Source organism: Prunus persica, chromosome G1, assembly GCF_000346465.2.
Source record: "Prunus persica cultivar Lovell chromosome G1, Prunus_persica_NCBIv2, whole genome shotgun sequence".
NCBI lineage: Eukaryota > Viridiplantae > Streptophyta > Magnoliopsida > Rosales > Rosaceae > Prunus > Prunus persica.
Genome location: NC_034009.1, coordinates 32,881,243 through 32,898,395, shown reverse-complemented (window position 1 = coordinate 32,898,395; position 17,153 = coordinate 32,881,243). Strand labels below are relative to the sequence as shown.

The 17,153-nt window shown below is 37.1% G+C and overlaps 4 protein-coding genes across 6 annotated transcripts; 2 read left to right on the top strand and 2 right to left on the bottom strand.

The window, feature by feature from the left end:
• Nucleotides 38-2,080, top strand: LOC18788466 (small nuclear ribonucleoprotein SmD3b). The gene is made up of 5 exons (XM_007223839.2): nt 38-276; nt 1,038-1,090; nt 1,203-1,269; nt 1,353-1,409; nt 1,745-2,080. Exons 1-5 carry the CDS (start codon nt 118-120, stop codon nt 1,802-1,804), a joined length of 396 nt encoding a protein of 131 aa, XP_007223901.1. The 5' UTR covers nt 38-117; the 3' UTR covers nt 1,805-2,080.
• Nucleotides 1,785-8,011, bottom strand: LOC18788493 (BTB/POZ domain-containing protein At2g30600). 2 transcript variants are annotated; one of them, XM_020565923.1, is made up of 14 exons: nt 7,919-8,011; nt 7,667-7,822; nt 6,273-7,145; nt 5,580-5,909; nt 5,116-5,346; nt 4,597-4,758; nt 4,182-4,394; nt 4,039-4,086; nt 3,870-3,928; nt 3,304-3,436; nt 3,134-3,208; nt 2,950-3,030; nt 2,656-2,724; nt 1,785-2,474 (listed from the first exon to the last, which is right to left on the bottom strand). In XM_020565923.1, exons 3-14 carry the CDS (start codon nt 7,068-7,070, stop codon nt 2,256-2,258), a joined length of 2,418 nt encoding a protein of 805 aa, XP_020421512.1. In that variant the 5' UTR covers nt 7,071-7,145; nt 7,667-7,822; nt 7,919-8,011; the 3' UTR covers nt 1,785-2,255. The 2 variants fall into 2 exon arrangements, with proteins under 2 accessions (XP_020421512.1, XP_007221940.1); XM_007221878.2 differs by lacking the exon at nt 7,919-8,011 and having other exon boundaries at nt 7,667-7,834.
• On the top strand, nt 8,739-13,035 carry LOC18789203 (U-box domain-containing protein 15). The gene is made up of 4 exons (XM_007221907.2): nt 8,739-9,768; nt 9,885-9,998; nt 10,400-10,825; nt 11,114-13,035. The coding sequence occupies exons 1-4, from the start codon at nt 9,445-9,447 to the stop codon at nt 12,167-12,169; spliced, it is 1,920 nt and encodes a 639-aa protein (XP_007221969.1). The 5' UTR covers nt 8,739-9,444; the 3' UTR covers nt 12,170-13,035.
• LOC18790212 (F-box protein SKIP31) lies at nt 12,675-16,310 on the bottom strand. Of its 2 annotated transcripts, none has more exons than XM_007222660.2 (8): nt 15,927-16,309; nt 15,365-15,642; nt 14,977-15,052; nt 14,667-14,777; nt 13,984-14,158; nt 13,759-13,877; nt 13,143-13,203; nt 12,675-13,031 (listed from the first exon to the last, which is right to left on the bottom strand). In XM_007222660.2, the coding sequence occupies exons 1-8, from the start codon at nt 16,002-16,004 to the stop codon at nt 12,961-12,963; spliced, it is 969 nt and encodes a 322-aa protein (XP_007222722.1). In that variant the 5' UTR covers nt 16,005-16,309; the 3' UTR covers nt 12,675-12,960. The 2 variants fall into 2 exon arrangements, with proteins under 2 accessions (XP_007222722.1, XP_020410198.1); XM_020554609.1 differs by having other exon boundaries at nt 12,689-13,031; nt 15,365-15,639; nt 15,927-16,310.

Here is a 17,153-nt window from a genome sequence, read left to right as displayed (position 1 = left end):
AAAGGAACGACCTAATGTGTGCGACTATAAATTAGGGGGAGAAGGAATTCAACGGTAAAGGGTGGGTCTTAGTTAGGGTTTTGCAGAGCCAAAAACAGCAGAGAAGAGAGTATAGTCATGAGCAGAAGCTTGGGAATACCAGTGAAGCTTCTTCACGAAGCGTCAGGGCACGTGGTAACAGTGGAGCTGAAGAGCGGTGAGCTTTACAGAGGAAGCATGGTGGAGTGCGAGGATAACTGGAACTGTCAGCTCGAGAACATCACCTACACCGCCAAGGTATCACTTACTCAATCTAATCTTTCTTTTGTTCCTTTATTTTCAATGTGTTGTTAATTTTCAAGTCCTGCATTCTCCGCTGCCACGTTAAACCCTAGATTTCACGGGCTTGCTGTTAGACCGCACCTTTAATGTGAATCTGACCTATCACTTGCAAGATTAGCGAATTTGTTTTAGTCCCTAGAGTGGTTGAATATCGATGCATAGTAGTGTTCCAAAACCCTGGGCTTTTAGCGATGTAGCCCTAAAATCCGGTGAAAAAGGTCGATTGAATTGTAAAGGATCTGAAGTTCTACTCTGTGTGAGGCGATTTACCTAGATAAAGCTGAATGATTGTTTCAATTTTTTTTAGGTTCAAAAAGGGTGGTGCAGAATCTTAAGAGATGGTCTAATTGCCCAATTTCAAAATGTGGAATAGAATGAGCCAGTAAGGTTTAAACTCGCTAATATCGAAAATCTTTTCCTTTGATGTACAGATTAAAATTGGATCAAACGATTTTAGTTTAACTGGATTTTGGTCTCCTTGGCTTAAACCAAGCACTTAAATACCTTTTCTTCTTTACGAAAAAAACTGACACCTTAATTCCTTTGTCTGTCACATGCATTCCTCTTCTCTGATCTTCTTCCATGTCCTGATGATGATTCTCAATTTTGAAAAGAATATGCTATTGTGTTGTTCTTATTTTCAAAGCTTGAACAATTGGTTTATCCTTTTTTTTCTTCTTTCATTTAGTTTCTGATCTTGTTACACTCCTCTTCAGGACGGAAAGGTTTCACAACTTGAGCATGTTTTTATTCGAGGGAGCAAAGTAAGGTATATAGGTCACTTTTGGTTTGACAGCATCCATTCATAATTTGTTTTGAGTTATGTTGCTTTACTACTCCAAATTGACTGTTCCTCTGAAATTGATGTGAAATTTTGATAGGTTTATGGTCATACCGGACATGCTGAAGAATGCTCCAATGTTCAAGCGTCTGGATTCTAGAATCAAGGTAACGTTTCATTTCTAATGATCATTGAATTCTCCCTAGTGTGTACATTGTGTTTAACTAACCTTTGATTTTTAATCTTGAAGGGTAAGGGTGCTTCGCTAGGAGTTGGCAGAGGTAGAGCTGTTGCAATGCGGGCTAAAGTAAGCTGTTCTTTACTGAATCTTTATCTATTTCTTATTTTTGTCAATAGAACCTTTTAAAAACAGGTTATATTAAAAGCATAGTGATATAGAATCTGTGCGTTGACAAACATTTTAGTTTAAAAAATTGACATGCCTGATGCCTTCCATTTGGACTTTCCCGTGTGAGAAATGTGGAGACAAAGCAGATTGTATTCCTTAGTTTGGTCTTTTACCATCATATTTGAGGCATAGATATACAAAACTCTGAAAATATTGCTTGTCAAGCCTGACCGACTCTTTAAAAAAAGAAAAGAAAATGGAATTGGCTTCGCTAATTATATATTGTTGTGCAGGCTCAAGCTGCCGGCCGTGGAACAGCTGGTAGGGGTGTTGTACCACCTGTTCGGAGGTAATCAGCCTGTTGCGTGCGTACCTTCAAAACCCTAAAAAATGGTGTAAAAGAAGAGAAGAAACCAGAGAGCATCTTGGCAGGCTGTTCCCTTATTGTATGCATGAATTGCCAAATCTTTTGACGCTTGTGTCTGGTTTTCATGTAGTTTCTATTGTTAATGTAATAGCTATGTTTTTTTTAATCGACCCATTCCTGTGAAGATTAACATGCTCAGTCGAAATTATCATGACATCTTTTATATTGAATCGAAAGTATACATGTCCCTTTTGTCGCTGAACTTTTGCGCTTTTTTGGGGGCACAACGAGCAAACAATTGAAAGATGCAAGCCCCCAAGTTCCCTTCATTTATTATTTATACAGTTTAACTACCATATACGTGGATATACATTACATGAATTGGACGGAGGAAAAAAAAAGGAGACTGGTGACCACTGACCAAATTTGCACAAGTATCAGTGGAAGTATCCGTATAGTTCCAAAAGGCAAATGCAGAAATTCCAGGGGTTGGAAGCATCTGTTGTAGGACCGGTCAGAACAACCCTAAAAAATCTATAAGGAAGAAGAGCGTTCGGTCCAGTAACAGGCCATGATGCAAATTGCCCAGGCTTGCATATTGTTTGGTCATTCTCGTGTACTCTCAGATTTGTCCATGTCTTCCCATCCAGAGATCCCTAACATAGACATAAACAAAGGCTCACTTCATACATTCTTCTTCCATATCCAGCAATACTCATAAAACCCCCAAAACCAATAGCATAAAAAAAGTAAAAACGGCTCCAATATCTCATTTTTGAAGGTCTTTCCCATCCAATATCTCATCTCATGTAACCGAGGAAAAAAAAGGTATTTTACCTGGAACTTCCAATATCTCATGTAAGTCCTGGACCCATCTTGCCTCAAGGTGTAGTAGTTGCAAATAAGCTGTATCAGCCAATTTCATGCATCAGAAAGCCAATCAAAACAAAGTTACTCCTATGTACTAGACACGAAGGTAGTCCAAAAGAATATGATTAGGGGGACGTAAAACATTTTCAATTTGTCAACTTTATTAGATTATGATGTTCTACAAAATGATGATGTTTATATGTAAAAAGCACATCGATGATATCTATTAATGAACGACGGAGAGCGAACATTCAGAAATACCTGATGATCTGCACTAATGTCAACCATCCACCAGGTGCAATTGTGTCCATCTATGATCTGTGGCCCAGCAAAGGATGTTCCCTGATGTAGACATATACTGTTCAGTTACTATGCAAAGAAGCTCCAGCAACCACTTATTACATTATTTCAATTCGCAGTACCTTAATCTTTCAGTTTACCATACCTGGTAAGTTCTTGAGACCAAAGCCTTGGGATCAGTGAACCTAGAAGGGGGACTACTGGCTGTAATAGTAATTCTCTGAAACGTGCAATTTATAAAGAATGGACAGCTGCATTAAAAACTACTAAACCCATGGAGAGTCATAAAAGGGAAGAAAGATGAAAGAATTAGACCTTGGCCAGAACAGGATTAACCCACTGATGTTTCCCATATGATGTGCCTGCAAAGTACAGAACTCCATTGCTGTCCCCATCACGTATGTACTGGAGCTCCTTATAACTAGATCGTCTGTGTTGGATTCTCAGGCTACAAAGTAAAACCATGTTAACTGACTAAATACCCATCCAGACATTAGTCAGGAATCCTTCTCAAGCACATTATCAATAGGATTAAAGAGCATGCAAATTATTAAAAATCCAAAAGTTCAAGCTTGGATCATGAACACCATACACCTTTGATGCACCATGTAGACTCCAAATCTCTTCAAAATTGACATAATGCAGGTCTTATTTCAATAATAATGGTGCATGGCCCTCTACCATGTAATAACTTCTCTTTAAACTATTTCATGCATGTAGAATTTCCATGAACCATGAGAAATTATGGAAGTAAAAGGTTGGTTCTCCTGTACATTCTTCTCTTCTCAGCAACCAAATAAAAAATTTAATTTGATGGCCTCCTTAAAGCAAAGATCAAAAAGTTTGAACATGAAAGAACAATGTAATACTTCAACACTCACTTATGCTCATTTTCTGGCCCTGCCAATCCATGCTTAATACAATTGATGGCCTCCTTGACCTGTGATATTAGCATTAAAAAAGAAAAAATCTTCAGGAATGATAATTATTTTCACACAGGCCTAGAGCTTCTTTTTTTCAAAAACTAATCATAAGAAATGCTCAACTCACAAGATTATTAAAAGTAGAAATATTCCTGCTAATGTTGCTCTTCTCCAACTGCAAGATTATTATTGAATAATGGTGAAGTCAGACAAAAGATTTCAAGTCTTTGGTAGGCTAGTGATACATCTCTATATCCAAGGTCAGCATACCTTCTCAAGCAAGGCCAAGGGCAGTAACAGAAATCGAACAAAGGACAAAAGGTCATGAACTGTCTGCAGCCTATCCCCAAAAAGAAGTTCCGGGGTGGAATAAATTATCATTTCATCTACCACCTCCCACCCATACAATTCCTTTGCTTTCACACCCCACATTAAGATTGCATTGAGAACTTTTTCTTCAGATGTTACAGTCAAATCTGGATGCTGCAATAACATAATCTACTTTAAGAAAATACTCAAAAATAGATTATGAAAAGGTACCAAATTCTAAATGTTTCCTCCAACTCCATATTCATATAATCTTTTTAAGCAGCTGAAGTGACAACTACTTTGGTCCATTATATTAGGTTATCATACCAAACTTCAATTTATTTAACAACTCTGCTTAAGAACAGTGGCATTCTACCTGAATGATATTGCTAAAGGTTGTCTCATCTAACAAAACGAAGTCAATGCTTGCAGTTGTACAATAGTCAAAGTGCATTGAAAAGTTCATCTCGCAAGTTTCTTCAATAAGTTTACATGATGGAATTGATGAAACAACTTGAAGGATCGGACATACTGAATCCTGCAACAAACGTCAACAGTTAGCATCAAAAGTAACAGTCCAATTAATTTGCCAAAACAGTCTGCTTCCACGTCCATTAAACTTGTGCATAATAGTAAAACTCTTGCTGTATGACCTTCCACTAGAACTCCATCCCTGCATATAATGTGCACATGAGAGGTATCAATATCTCTATAATTCATTATCATAAAAGGAATCTCTTCTTTTGTTTTCAGAAGTCCAAAACCGCAGGTCACTTCTCCATTCTTTTATTCTAGTCATGCAAGTGCCATACTGTAAAACTGACAAATCATAGGCCTGATTTGAACTACTATAGATGAATTAAACTATGTAGAAAGATAAAGATTACCAAACTACCTTTGAGAGGTATTCTAAAAGTGTTTTGCAGCATTCCTGATGAAGGAGAGTGACTCCAAATTGATCAGCCAACAGAAAAAGTTGGAGTAATAAGGCACCAGAATCAATAGTAGCTTCTAAGTTGAGTTCCCCACTATACATGAACTCAAGCAAACCCTTGAATGCTTCAGGTGATATATCTCTTAAAAAGACCTCAGAGGCAATTGTTTCACTCATTCCATTTGTGAACATCTGCATGATGAAACATTTTTCTAGAATTGTCATCCATGAGACTTAAGAAAACAAATGTGCAGGAACAGAAAAGAGTGCACTCCAAGAACACATTTATGACCAACATCATACTCTTAAAACGATGCATTTCCTCTCCAGGAAAATTATGCAGTTATGTGGTTTATCCGAGAAGCACAAGGGTGTACACAAAACAGAATAAAAATATGAAGCAGAATAAAAATGAATAGGCTCACCTTTGCGAATGGGAGACTCCATAAACTAAGAATAATTTTATGTGACTGGGCAATAAGGCCATGACCCTCGATGTGGATATTTACGTCACTGTACCTGCTCGTTAAATACAATTGTTTAAGCCTCAGTATATTGACGGGAACTCCAAAGGGGAAGGCTGTGCAACAATGTGGCCGAATGCATTGATATGACAGTTCCACACTTTTTCCAAAGTCAAACAACTTTTTATTTAGTTTCAATCGTTCCATTGCTTCCTCGCATTGCTTCACTAATGGAATCACTTCAAACTGTAAGCCTAGAGCCCTTAAGGAACCAAGTTGTGGTTCTGGAATCTATATCAAACAGTTCCATAAGACCTATTAGAATTGGCACCTCTGAAACAAAGTTAGAACTGCGAAGAGTCATCTAGGATAGCATATTTAGCATAAATGTCTGTATCAAATAGTAAGGATGATGAACTTCACATAAAAACAACACACATGAAGTTTTTTCTTATATATATAATGAGAGAGAGAGAGAGAGAGAGAGAAAGAGAGAGGAATGTCATAAAACATGTACTTTTCAAGGATTCCCGAGCATCTGTAGCAGAAAATAACATATATTTGTAATCTTTTGCATATTCATACAAATTATCCCATGCTTTTGAGATTTCAATATATATGCAGTTCTGATTTCCCCATACTTTTAAGCTATACCTGTGTTCGACCTGTGTAAATATATTGAAGCAGTGCATGGAGAACCGGATAAGTTACCCCCTTCAGCTGGATAACATCTTCTGATGAACTCAAAGGAAAATTACCAGATGCTACCAAAATAGTCTTGTGAGCAGGTACAGGGCTTTCTTCTGTACCAACAATGAAAAGAACATCAGATAACTCCCAACTTTCAAGGAAATTTTCAATCCCCCATTTCTCATAAACCGTTTGTTCATCATCCAACTCCTCTTCACCATCCTCCTCACAAATGTACTCATTACAGTCCACATGCTTCCACAAGGATATATGGTTGTGAGTTAATGGCAATACACTGACATTCCTATAGCCAACATGTTTATCCCAGCTACTAAGCCCAACATAACGAACACTACAATTTGGATTTGAATCTAGCCACTGAAAGACTAGATTCTGAAAAGGGTATCTTCCCTTACCAATACTGATCAAACCATCACAGATACTGATCCAGTAGCTCTGAAACGCAGAAGAACAACAAAGTCCAACACCTTCCACATCAACCACAGTATTCCCATCTACCTCAATTTTCAACCGCCTATTCCTATGACTACCCAGAATAACAGTATAGTGAGGACTATTATCTCTTTTGTAGTGATTGTGCTGGCTCCCCACATTCTCCCGGAACACCAGCGTTACATCATTGTGAGCAAAAGCTTCAAAAGCCACGCAACCCCGCCCGGCTTCCCGGAACTTCAAATCCTTTCGCCAAGCACACTCAAACGGCGCCACAGTAAGGAACTTTTTCTCTTTCTTATCCATCATCTCTTCCTACTGAATATCAATCTCCCATAGATGGGCAGCACCTCGCAGTGCACCCTTAGACACCACCCTGACTATCTGGAAAATAAGGACAGATTCTGATTTAGGCAACAACATATACAACATCTTAGAATTTAAAATATGACTGGCTTTTATAATCGGCTATCAATTTCAATTTCAATCAATCGAAATCACGTGAGGATGAACCTTATCCTCAAATTCTGACGTAATTGTTGTAACTCTAAGATTTGATGGGTCAACAGAAAGCTATTACAGTTGAAAAAGTAAGCAGGAAATTGCTAGAAGATCAATACCCTCCTCAACTTGCCACAAATATCTGAACCCACTAACAATGACAAAGATCAATCAGAAATCGCTGTCAATCCTAGACCACATTCTTATCCAAGTACACGATCAATACAACAAAGAAAATAAAAATATCTAGAAGGAAAACATCATCCAGTCAGTCCCTTCGCCCCCCAAATAAAAAATAAAAAATTCCCCAGAAACGACAAATGAAGGCCAGGCCATGCCTATGTCTATGTATAATAACAAGAAGAAAATCAGTTTCAGACATAGAAGAATAGGGAAGAACCCACCTCTAAAAATTTATTGACAAATGGAAAATTTCGTGGTGGGAATGTTTTGGTTTCACCTGGTTGAAGTTGAACAATCATCATTCATGGGATGGGTCCTTATTTGTCGGCGAATGGGACATTACCTGACTGACCCCTTCCCTTCAAGAACACAGAGACCTTAAACAATTGGGAAAGGCAATTTAAACAACGAATTTGATAGTTAAAATCAAGATAATTAATTCCCTTTATTGACAATGGTAGAAGAACACTTACTGACGGTCTGGTAGATACGTACGTGGCAGTTGTGCATGCATTTCAATTTGATCCGAAATTCCGAATCAATCACAATCAAATAGCGTGCATGTGTGAGTGAGCATGGTCAAGATTTTGTCCGGCTTTGATCTCTGACATAGTATGTCCTCTTCTTTAATTTCTTCTTTCTGTTTTTAACCAATTACTGTTACTGTTGACAATAAAACATCCTCGTTACTCGTATTGCTCTTCGATTTTTGGTGGCCAACACTTGGTAGTGGCCCAGTGGAAGGTAGGGGATTGGGCTGGGTTGGGGCTGGGTCAGTACTTTCAGGAGGCGTTTTGTTTGACTATTATTTCATTTCTTACCATCTTGTCAAAAAAGCTTAGTAAATTTAGGTTTTACCCATAAAAAAACTTTCACTTTTGAAAAAAGCCAAAGCTTTTTCAAAAAAGACAGAATAACCTCTCAACTTTCAAACCAAAGACATGCAAATGTAAAGGATTTCTTAGGAAATTAAAAAATAAATAAGGGTAATTTTGTCCATTTTTGCTTCTTTTAAAAATTTTCTCTCTCCTTTGGGTTTTTCCAAAGTCTCCCAAAAAGCTTATTCATATTTTTCCAGGAATTTTTATTTATTGAAAATGATGATAATATATTAAATTCAAGTAAACTATACATATGTTAGGATTCGAATATAAGACCTTGTTTAGAAGGCAATTGCTCCAAACCACTACATTAACGAATCTTTTGCAAAACTTATTCATATTTACATGTACAGGAGGGTGAATCACTGATATTATTTGTGTCTGTTTGAGAGAGAGAGAAAAAGTTAAGAGGGGTAAGGAGAATTTCTAAGAGGAGTGTCAGGCTTTTGATGGTTTGCCTGATGAAAATCAGAATTTTTAAAAACAAAGTAAGTAGACAAAAAAAGAATTGAAAAATCAGCAACCATTCTAAATTGTTCCAAACTAATTTATTTATAAGAATGTGAAATCATATATGAATGTAAAGGAGGGGACATATTAACCTAGCTAACTGATTTAAACCAACATCTGTTAAGAGGATATAGTTTTATATAATATTACTAAGTATCCTTTTTCTGTTTGTGTTCCATATCGGTGCACGCTGTTGCTATGTGTCCCGAGTTTAGGCAATTGCAATTTACCGGAAAGCCCAAAAGTAAGTTAGTTAGAAATTAACTAACTTTCAAATGCCAGTCTATTTTAGGCTGCACGTATTTCCAATTTAAAGGGCGACAGACCCGAAAAGCCCGCGAAAAGCTTCTGGCAGGCACCAAGAACACACACACCACCTAGAAAGAATCCATGGAAATTAAGGTTAGGGTTTCCTTCACATTTCTTTTTCCCTCGACCTGGCCCTCTATTCAGGCCGCGAATGAAACTTGCATAAACCCTAGCTAGTTAGTTTACTCGTCATGAAACCAACGAATATAATTAGAAACTAGGCTTTTCGTTTTTCTTTTGTGTGTGTGTGTGTGTTTTTGTTGTCGGTTATATACGTATATGTATAAAGGTCGAGGCCCATGGTGATGGATGGAGATATCAGAGACGAAGGTGAAGGTGGAGGTTGCGGAGGTGGAGGCGGAGGTGGAGGAGGAGGAGAGGAAACTGCCGAGGGTGTGATAGAATTGGTTGCTCAATTCGGGGATTACCGAAGGACGCAGAGGAAAGAATGCTATAACCTGGTGCGGCGTATGAAGCTCTTGTTGCCGCTTTTCGAAGAGACGAGAGAGCTGGATGGGCCAATTCCGGAGGGGGGGGTTGCTTGGTTGGCTAATTTGAAGAAGGTGCTTCTTATGGCCAAGAAATTGTTGAAGACTTGTAATGAGGGGAGCAAAATTTATCTGGTTAGGGTTTTCTTTTTGAAAATGAAAGTTAATTTTTCAAATTAAGTTATTTCTTTCTGAAATGTGAATTGGATTGTAGGACTCTTATTTGTTTTGTCTTTGTTCTGGCAATTTAGGCACTTGAAAGTGAAGGAATCATGGTTAGATTTCATGCAGTTCATGAAAAACTCAGTCAGGCTTTAGGTGGTTTGCCTGATGAACTTTGCATCTCAGATGAAGTTAAGGAACAGGTATATATGTCCTCTTTTTCTTTTTCTTTTTTCTGGCTAGCTCATGCTTATGCTTCCATGTGTTGTTTCGTTGTGCATCTAGACTAGAGTGGTAAGATCTTTCTCCGGCATGTAAGAATATTCCAATGGTCTGGTTGGCTTAACTTTGAAATCACAAATTAAGAAGCATAAATCTCCTGCTAGCACTTGAATACATAAAGATAGATCTTATTCAATTCAAACTATTCTTTCTGCACTGCGCGCGTTTAATAGAGATTTTGCATATCAAAAACTTGTTCTTAAATGCTTCTTTCTCACTTTTCTTCTCTTTTGCTCTCTTTCTGTTTTGGGGCCATTAGGAGCTTGGTAATTTCTGAATGGAATTGTAGTTTCTTTCTGATATAAGTTTTTGCTCGGTTCAGATTGAACTCATGATCATGCAACTTAGACGAGCAAGGAAACGAACAGATACACAGGACATAGAACTTGCAATGGATATTATGGTGGTTTTGTCCAAAAAAGAAGACAGAAATGCTGATAGTGCCATTATAGAGAGGTTGGCGCAAAAGCTAGACCTCCATAAAATTGAGGACCTTAACACAGAAGCAATAGCTATAAGGAACCTTGTTAAAGAAAGAGGAGGGCCAAGTGGAGAGACTACTCAGCAAATCATTGATCTTTTTAACAGATTCAGACAAATCGCTGGAATGGAAGCAACAAATGTTATTGACGACCCTGTTATGCCTAAAATGCTTGAGAAGTGCCCATCTTTGATGATCCCTCACGAGTTCCTCTGCCCAATCACGCTAGAAATAATGACGGATCCTGTTATTGTTGCAAGTGGACAGGTGAGTTTACATGTGCAAATTGGATCAAACTCTTTTAACACTAGCCAAACATGAAATATGTGGTAGATTAATAAAGTATTTCGCATCACAGGGATTAGAAACCATCGTTTTGAGTTGAGTTCATTTTGTGATACTATATTCAAGTCTTAAAAAAAATATATGTATATATAGCAGAGATTTTTGGGCTCTTCTTCCTTCTACTAACTTATGTGTTGGAGCATAACGAAACGGAAACTAATTACTCTTTTTGTTTTTCTTTCTTTTTCCTGGTTTGGTTATTTACTGAAGACATATGACAGAGAAAGCATACAAAAGTGGTTTGACACCAATCATAGAACATGTCCTAAGACCAGGGAAACTCTGGCTCACTTGTCACTTGCACCAAATTATGCTCTCAAAAATCTAATCATGCAGTGGTGTGAGAAGAACAATTTCCAGCTCCCAAAGAAAGAAACTTCCGCAGGCCAGGAAAGCTCCTCCACCGAACACAAAGAGGAGATCTTATCATTGGTTGAACGGCTATCTTCCAGTCACTTAGAAGTGCAGAGGAAGGCGGTGATGAAGATTCGTTTAATCTCAAAAGAGAATCCTGAGAACAGAATTTTGATTGCCAGAAGTGGAGGAATCCCACCACTGGTGCAACTTCTTTCCTATCCAGATTCTAAAATTCAACAGCATGCAGTGACGGCTCTTTTGAATTTATCGATTGACGAAACAAACAAGAAACTGATAACCGGAGAAGAAGCGATTCCAGCTATTATAGAAGTCCTGCAGAATGGAAGCACAGAAGCTAGAGAGAATTCTGCAGCAGCTTTATTTAGCTTATCAATGCTGGATGAGAACAAAGTAACTGTGGGGTTATCAGATGGCATTCCGCCGTTGGTCGATTTAATGCAGAATGGGACGATTAGAGGTAAAAAAGATGCTGCCACAGCACTGTTCAACTTATCTTTGAACCAAGCAAATAGGTCGAGGGCCATTAATGCTGGCATTGTACCACCTCTACTCCAGATACTCAAGGACAGAAACTTGGGCATGGTCGATGAAGCCCTCTCCATCTTCTTACTTCTTGCATCACATCCAGATGGACGGCAAGAGATTGGACAGCTCTCGTTCATTGAGACTCTTGTTGAATTTATCCGAGAAGGAACTCCCAAGAACAAGGAATGTGCAACATCAGTTCTTCTGGAGTTGGGGTCAAACAATTCATCCTTCTTACTGGCCGCACTTCAGTTTGGAGTGTATGAGCATTTGGTTGAGATCACAGGGAGCGGAACCAATAGAGCTCAGAGGAAGGCAAATGCACTTATGCAATTGATAAGCAAGACTGAACAAATTCCTTGAACTTGTGTAAAATGCGCTCTCGTTTATTTGCTGATTATGCTTTTCTTTATTTCATTCTTGGGTCAAATGCACCTCTCACCAGAAATCAACATGCTTAGTAAAGTTGTAGTCTACTGGTCAACTTTCTTTTTCTATTTTTTACTTTGTTCCTCTGAGATTAGAGACTAGCTGCTAGCACAAAGAAAAAGTTGGTGATTGGGTTCAAAATTCGTGTGTTTTCTCTTAGGTTTAGGGTTTAATAAGTGACAGCGGCCACCCCTTTCCTCTACCCTTTTTCTCTGTCTTTCTGTTTTTGTAAATAATCTTTTGTCTCACTCACACTCGGTTTATGATAGAGAGGGAAGGAGAAGGAGAGCGAGAGGGGGAAGTTGGCATGGCAGGTAAGTAGATTGATCAGCGGCGCATCAGATTCATACATCCATCCTCTTTTATTTTCATTTTTAAAAGGAATTGGATGATGCCCATAGTCATAGATAATTCTTGGACCCGTCCATGGAAATATGAATACAAAGAAAAAAAGCATAGGAACACGAACACATATCATATGTATACTGATTCAAGTTACACCAGCACGGCCCAGGACAATACAATAGCACTACTGTACCGATAACTACACTTGTTTTAACCTAATGCACAGTAGCATACTCATTAATGCACAACATTGAAGATTAAGCTATATTGGATAATCTCTTGACCAAATAATTCAAATAGTAAAGATTTAAGATTTGCTGCAACTTCTGCATATGCCGCATAAAAGGCATCCACCTAGATGGATGGGACCTTATATTTCTTCAACAAAACCTCAAAGCATCCTCTAGCTCTTTTTCATCAGCACAATTGTATCCCAACTGATAGGCTCTTGCTGCCACAACGTCAAAAACAGCAAAATAAGGTGTGTGTACACAAAAAGAAGAAAAACCCATAGATAACTAACATTACACTTCTCAAAAAACCAAAAAGGCAACTTAATTACCAAAGCGACCAGATCCCATGAATGGTTCTGCCTCATCTGTCACACCCCCTTGTTGCAGTTCCTGAATTTTATTTGAATGAAATGAAAAGGCATTAGCAACTATATAAAGCAAATGAGACAAACACTTTCCTACATGGGTAACAACTAACAAAATCACCTAGTGGCGTTTGACAATATTACAAGAAATGAGAAAATGATGATTGTCAACCACATATAGCCAATATCACCTAGGCATGATATAGCCAAGATCACCTATTGCATGAATATAAGTGGTTTTCAACCAAGTATAGGCCATTCTTTCACTGAGCATCTCGCAAGTTCTGACAGGAAAGTCTGAACTCAAAACACAAAATATTTGCATCTATTTTCATTGACGAGATGCCATGCACATCAAACTATAGAACAATGGCAAGCATAATAGATAAAGAATAGAAACAAAATTGCATGAGGATTCATTAGCATCTGTATATGCAGACTAGAATTTCTTCCCATAATAAAATATGTTCTTACCTATTTCTATAAACCTCAAAATATCTCATGAGGAAGAATGAGTGGCAATTTGAAAATTTGTAATATTATGACTACAAATTGCAAGGTAGAGGAGATTTTCACTCACAGAATCTGGCTCCATTTCTGCTGGTGATAGTAGCCTATCAAAACAGTGCCCAGATATTGTACAGACCCAAAGCTCATTGGTTGGATCCATAACAACTTCTCTGCAGTTATCATCACATACTGAAGAAAAAATCATAACAAATAATTGGATGAGACCTGAGTACTGCATAAAATTACTAGATACATGCATGAATACACAAAGTTCATGAAGATCATTGATACAAACCATGAACCTGCCCAGTCTTCTCACAAACAAATACATCTCCAATTTGGTAGTAAGTACAGATTTCACCAGAACAAGCATGATCAGCTACAACCTTATCAGTCAGGCCTTTACTACTTTTCCACATAGACACTTGATCAGCTACTGTCCTGTCAAGAATTATCCCATCGTCATTCACCTTCACATGCAAACAACAAACAACCAAATAGTTAACAGGGATCTCATAATAAGCACATCCAGAGCATTAAAATTCACATTGCTGCACATAATACTGTTTTGAAAACCTATTGTATATATAGTGCAGAAGTATTACTATTGTATATAAACAGAAAGAGAGAGAGATAAGTAGAAAAAAAACACAAACAACCAACTAAAGGATAAGTTAATAAAAGGGTGAATGAAAGATTTTCAGCACTAGAAAACTACTAACAAAGTAAGTCTCACATTAAGGATCTCAAAGTTAACCCAAGAGAAAAGCATTATGCACAAGGTTTTAAAACCCAATGACTACTCACGGGAAGGATCTCAAGTTAACACGAGAAAACAATTATGCATAAGGTTTCAAGAAGCATAGAAGTATACTACATGGAATAATGAGCATAACAGCAGGCTCTTCTCATAATCTCACACAAAAAGATCACCATAAATGTATCGAGAAATATTTCAAGACAAAGTAAGCCCCAAACCTGTGAAGGAAGAGGTGCTTGGCTTCTTTTGGCAGCTTGCATTTGTATATAGTATTCCTTGAACTCAAGTGAGCAATTCCTAACAAGTTCCACCATGTCCTCCTCATCACGCTGCAAAAGAGAGAATTTCTTATAGGCTAATATCATCTATCTAGGTTGCTTGCTGCAAGCAGCTTCAGGTTTCATGTAAACTCACACAATATAGAAAATTCTGTATTTCGAGTTGAAAGTATGTTCTATTGTAAATGCCCATGATGATTTCAGCAACTACCACAACACTTCAAAATGATGAATGAAAAAGATAAAGTACCTGAATATAAAGTTTTTTCCAAGGACATTCACGTAACTTTCTAGTAGGAGGTAAAAGACCCCATCGCATACAATACCTGCAAATAGCCGTACAAGCACACTACTCTCATGAAAATGAAGTAAATAAACTCAATGCATCAGTCATTAAAGAATCAACATATCTATACTAAGAAGGAATTTGTTAAATAACAATTATGTAAAACTCTTAAAAATGCGAACAGGTGGAGCTAAAAGATTTTACAGAGCAGCCATTTATCCTATTTTGATAGATACATAGATTGATTGATTTCATAGAGAACTTTTGGCAAGATAACAAAGGAAAAGCAAGAAGCTTAGAAAGATTGAAAACTCTTTAAATAATTATACAAGGACTTGAAAGAGTTACTTACAAGCGGCGCCATAAGGATTCATCCGATGCAGCATAATTTAGAAATCTACAGACGAGAGAACAAGCAATAAGATCCTCAGAAGAGAGGAACTTGAGGATGTGAGGGAAGAGTTCAGGAGGGATTTTGCCGAAAATGCCAGTCTCAATCCTTGAAGAAGATGAGGACGAGGCTCCTCTGTCTTCTGGGTTTTTGTGAAATTTAGGGTCTTCCTCAGTCTTATCCTCTACTACTCGCATTCTCTTTGCTTTGGACTCATTTTTCATTTTATCCTCCTCCTCCTACCATGCAATCAAAAACCCAACAACATCATTTATTTAGTCCTACCCAATGTACGATATTCTTCTCCTCCGCTATCTATATAATATGATTATAAAACAAACAACCAAAGAGCAAATTCAAGAAAAACAAACCCTAATTCCGCAAGTTGAATGTCTTCAAAAGCCACAGGAAATATAAAGTTTTGAAATGGATGAAAGCGATATATTAAGAGAATTGTTTAGGCACAAAAATAGATCAAACAGAAACAGAATCGAAGATGAGAAGAATAACGAATAAGATAAACCTGGTCTGAAACCTCGGAGAGCACCTCCGATTCAAGGAAATGAGCCAAAATCTCGTCCTCATCCTCTGATATAGTCATGTCGGTGGCCGTAGACTGCAGGAACAAGCACTGGCTAATTCTAACGGAGAAGTTGTGGTCACCACAAGTGGGCTCTGTCTGATTCTCTACGCATCATCAAATATCTTCACAGGCCCCTGCTCCTGCTCGTGGAATTAAACCAACTTCCTTACCCACCAAAGCTTCAAAATTCAGATTACCAACGTTTTCGATTGCTGAGATGAGGAGCGTCGGATGCGATAGGACGGTAAAGGGCGGAGGAACAGAGGTTTTTAGAAAATGGAAAATTATTTGATTTTTCATCTTTGGTAAGTCATGGCATAGGAAAAGGTTTTTTTGTCATAGAAAAATAGAGGCTAAAATGAAATCCTCCAATCATTTGAGTTTCATTTTTCCTAGCCACAGTAACAAATTTGTCCATATTAACAATTAAAAATATCAAAACAAACATTAATTATATATTTTTATTGTATATTTCTAATTTACGGGTATAATTTTTATATAAAAAATTTGTTTCAAATTCTTGCACAAATTAAATATGATAAATAAATAAAATGATATCATTTTAGAAAGGGCACCTTAGACTATTTGAAAAAAATTATCGAAATGTAGAAAAATGAAACAATCTAGTAATAGAACATAATAAAGCAAAAGGTAAAAAATGGTGAAACATTCAAAATACTAGAAAATGTCATTGATTAATTCAAACATTAAGAATTAAAATTATTAATTAAATGAGGATAATATGGTAAATTCATTTTGTTTCATATTAACAAAAAAGTAAATTTAGGTTTTAGCCATAAAAAAAACTTTCACTTTTGAAAAAAGCCAAAGCTTTTTCAAAAAAAAAAAAAAAAAACTCTCAACTTTCAAAACAAAGATATACAAATGTAAAGAATTCCTTAGGAAATCCAAAAATAAATAAGGGCAATTTTGTCTATTTTGACTTCTTTTAAAAAATTTCTCTCTCCTTTGGTCTTTTCCAAAGTCTTCCTAAAAAAAATAAAACCAGATAATAGGTCCTACTTTTAATTAATAATTTTAATTCTTAATGTTTGAATTAATTTTAATTCTTAAGGGCATTTTCTGGTATTTTGAATGTTTCACCATTCTCTGCCTTTTGCTTTATATATATAGATAATTACTCATATTATCTTTTCTTAAATCCAA

Excerpts from the sequence above, each read along its gene's own strand:
- LOC18788466 (XM_007223839.2), top strand. The coding sequence starts at position 118 with ATGAGCAGAAGCTTGGGAATACCAGTGAAGCTTCTTCACGAAGCGTCA. Across the intron at positions 1,091-1,202 it reads ATTCGAGGGAGCAAAGTAAG|GTTTATGGTCATACCGGACA; the intron begins GTATATAGGTCA and ends AAATTTTGATAG. Across the intron at positions 1,270-1,352 it reads GTCTGGATTCTAGAATCAAG|GGTAAGGGTGCTTCGCTAGG; the intron begins GTAACGTTTCAT and ends TTAATCTTGAAG.
- LOC18788493 (XM_020565923.1), bottom strand. The coding sequence starts at position 7,070 with ATGATGGATAAGAAAGAGAAAAAGTTCCTTACTGTGGCGCCGTTTGAG. Across the intron at positions 4,759-5,115 it reads TTTTAGAATACCTCTCAAAG|GATTCAGTATGTCCGATCCT; the intron begins GTAGTTTGGTAA and ends CGTTTGTTGCAG. Across the intron at positions 3,929-4,038 it reads TTTCTACTTTTAATAATCTT|GTCAAGGAGGCCATCAATTG; the intron begins GTGAGTTGAGCA and ends CTAATATCACAG.
- LOC18789203 (XM_007221907.2), top strand. The coding sequence starts at position 9,445 with ATGGTGATGGATGGAGATATCAGAGACGAAGGTGAAGGTGGAGGTTGC. Across the intron at positions 9,999-10,399 it reads CAGATGAAGTTAAGGAACAG|ATTGAACTCATGATCATGCA; the intron begins GTATATATGTCC and ends TGCTCGGTTCAG. Across the intron at positions 10,826-11,113 it reads TTATTGTTGCAAGTGGACAG|ACATATGACAGAGAAAGCAT; the intron begins GTGAGTTTACAT and ends TATTTACTGAAG.
- LOC18790212 (XM_007222660.2), bottom strand. The coding sequence starts at position 16,004 with ATGACTATATCAGAGGATGAGGACGAGATTTTGGCTCATTTCCTTGAA. Across the intron at positions 14,159-14,666 it reads AAGCACCTCTTCCTTCACAG|GTGAATGACGATGGGATAAT; the intron begins GTTTGGGGCTTA and ends TTGCATGTGAAG. Across the intron at positions 13,032-13,142 it reads CATGGGATCTGGTCGCTTTG|CAAGAGCCTATCAGTTGGGA; the intron begins GTAATTAAGTTG and ends ACGTTGTGGCAG.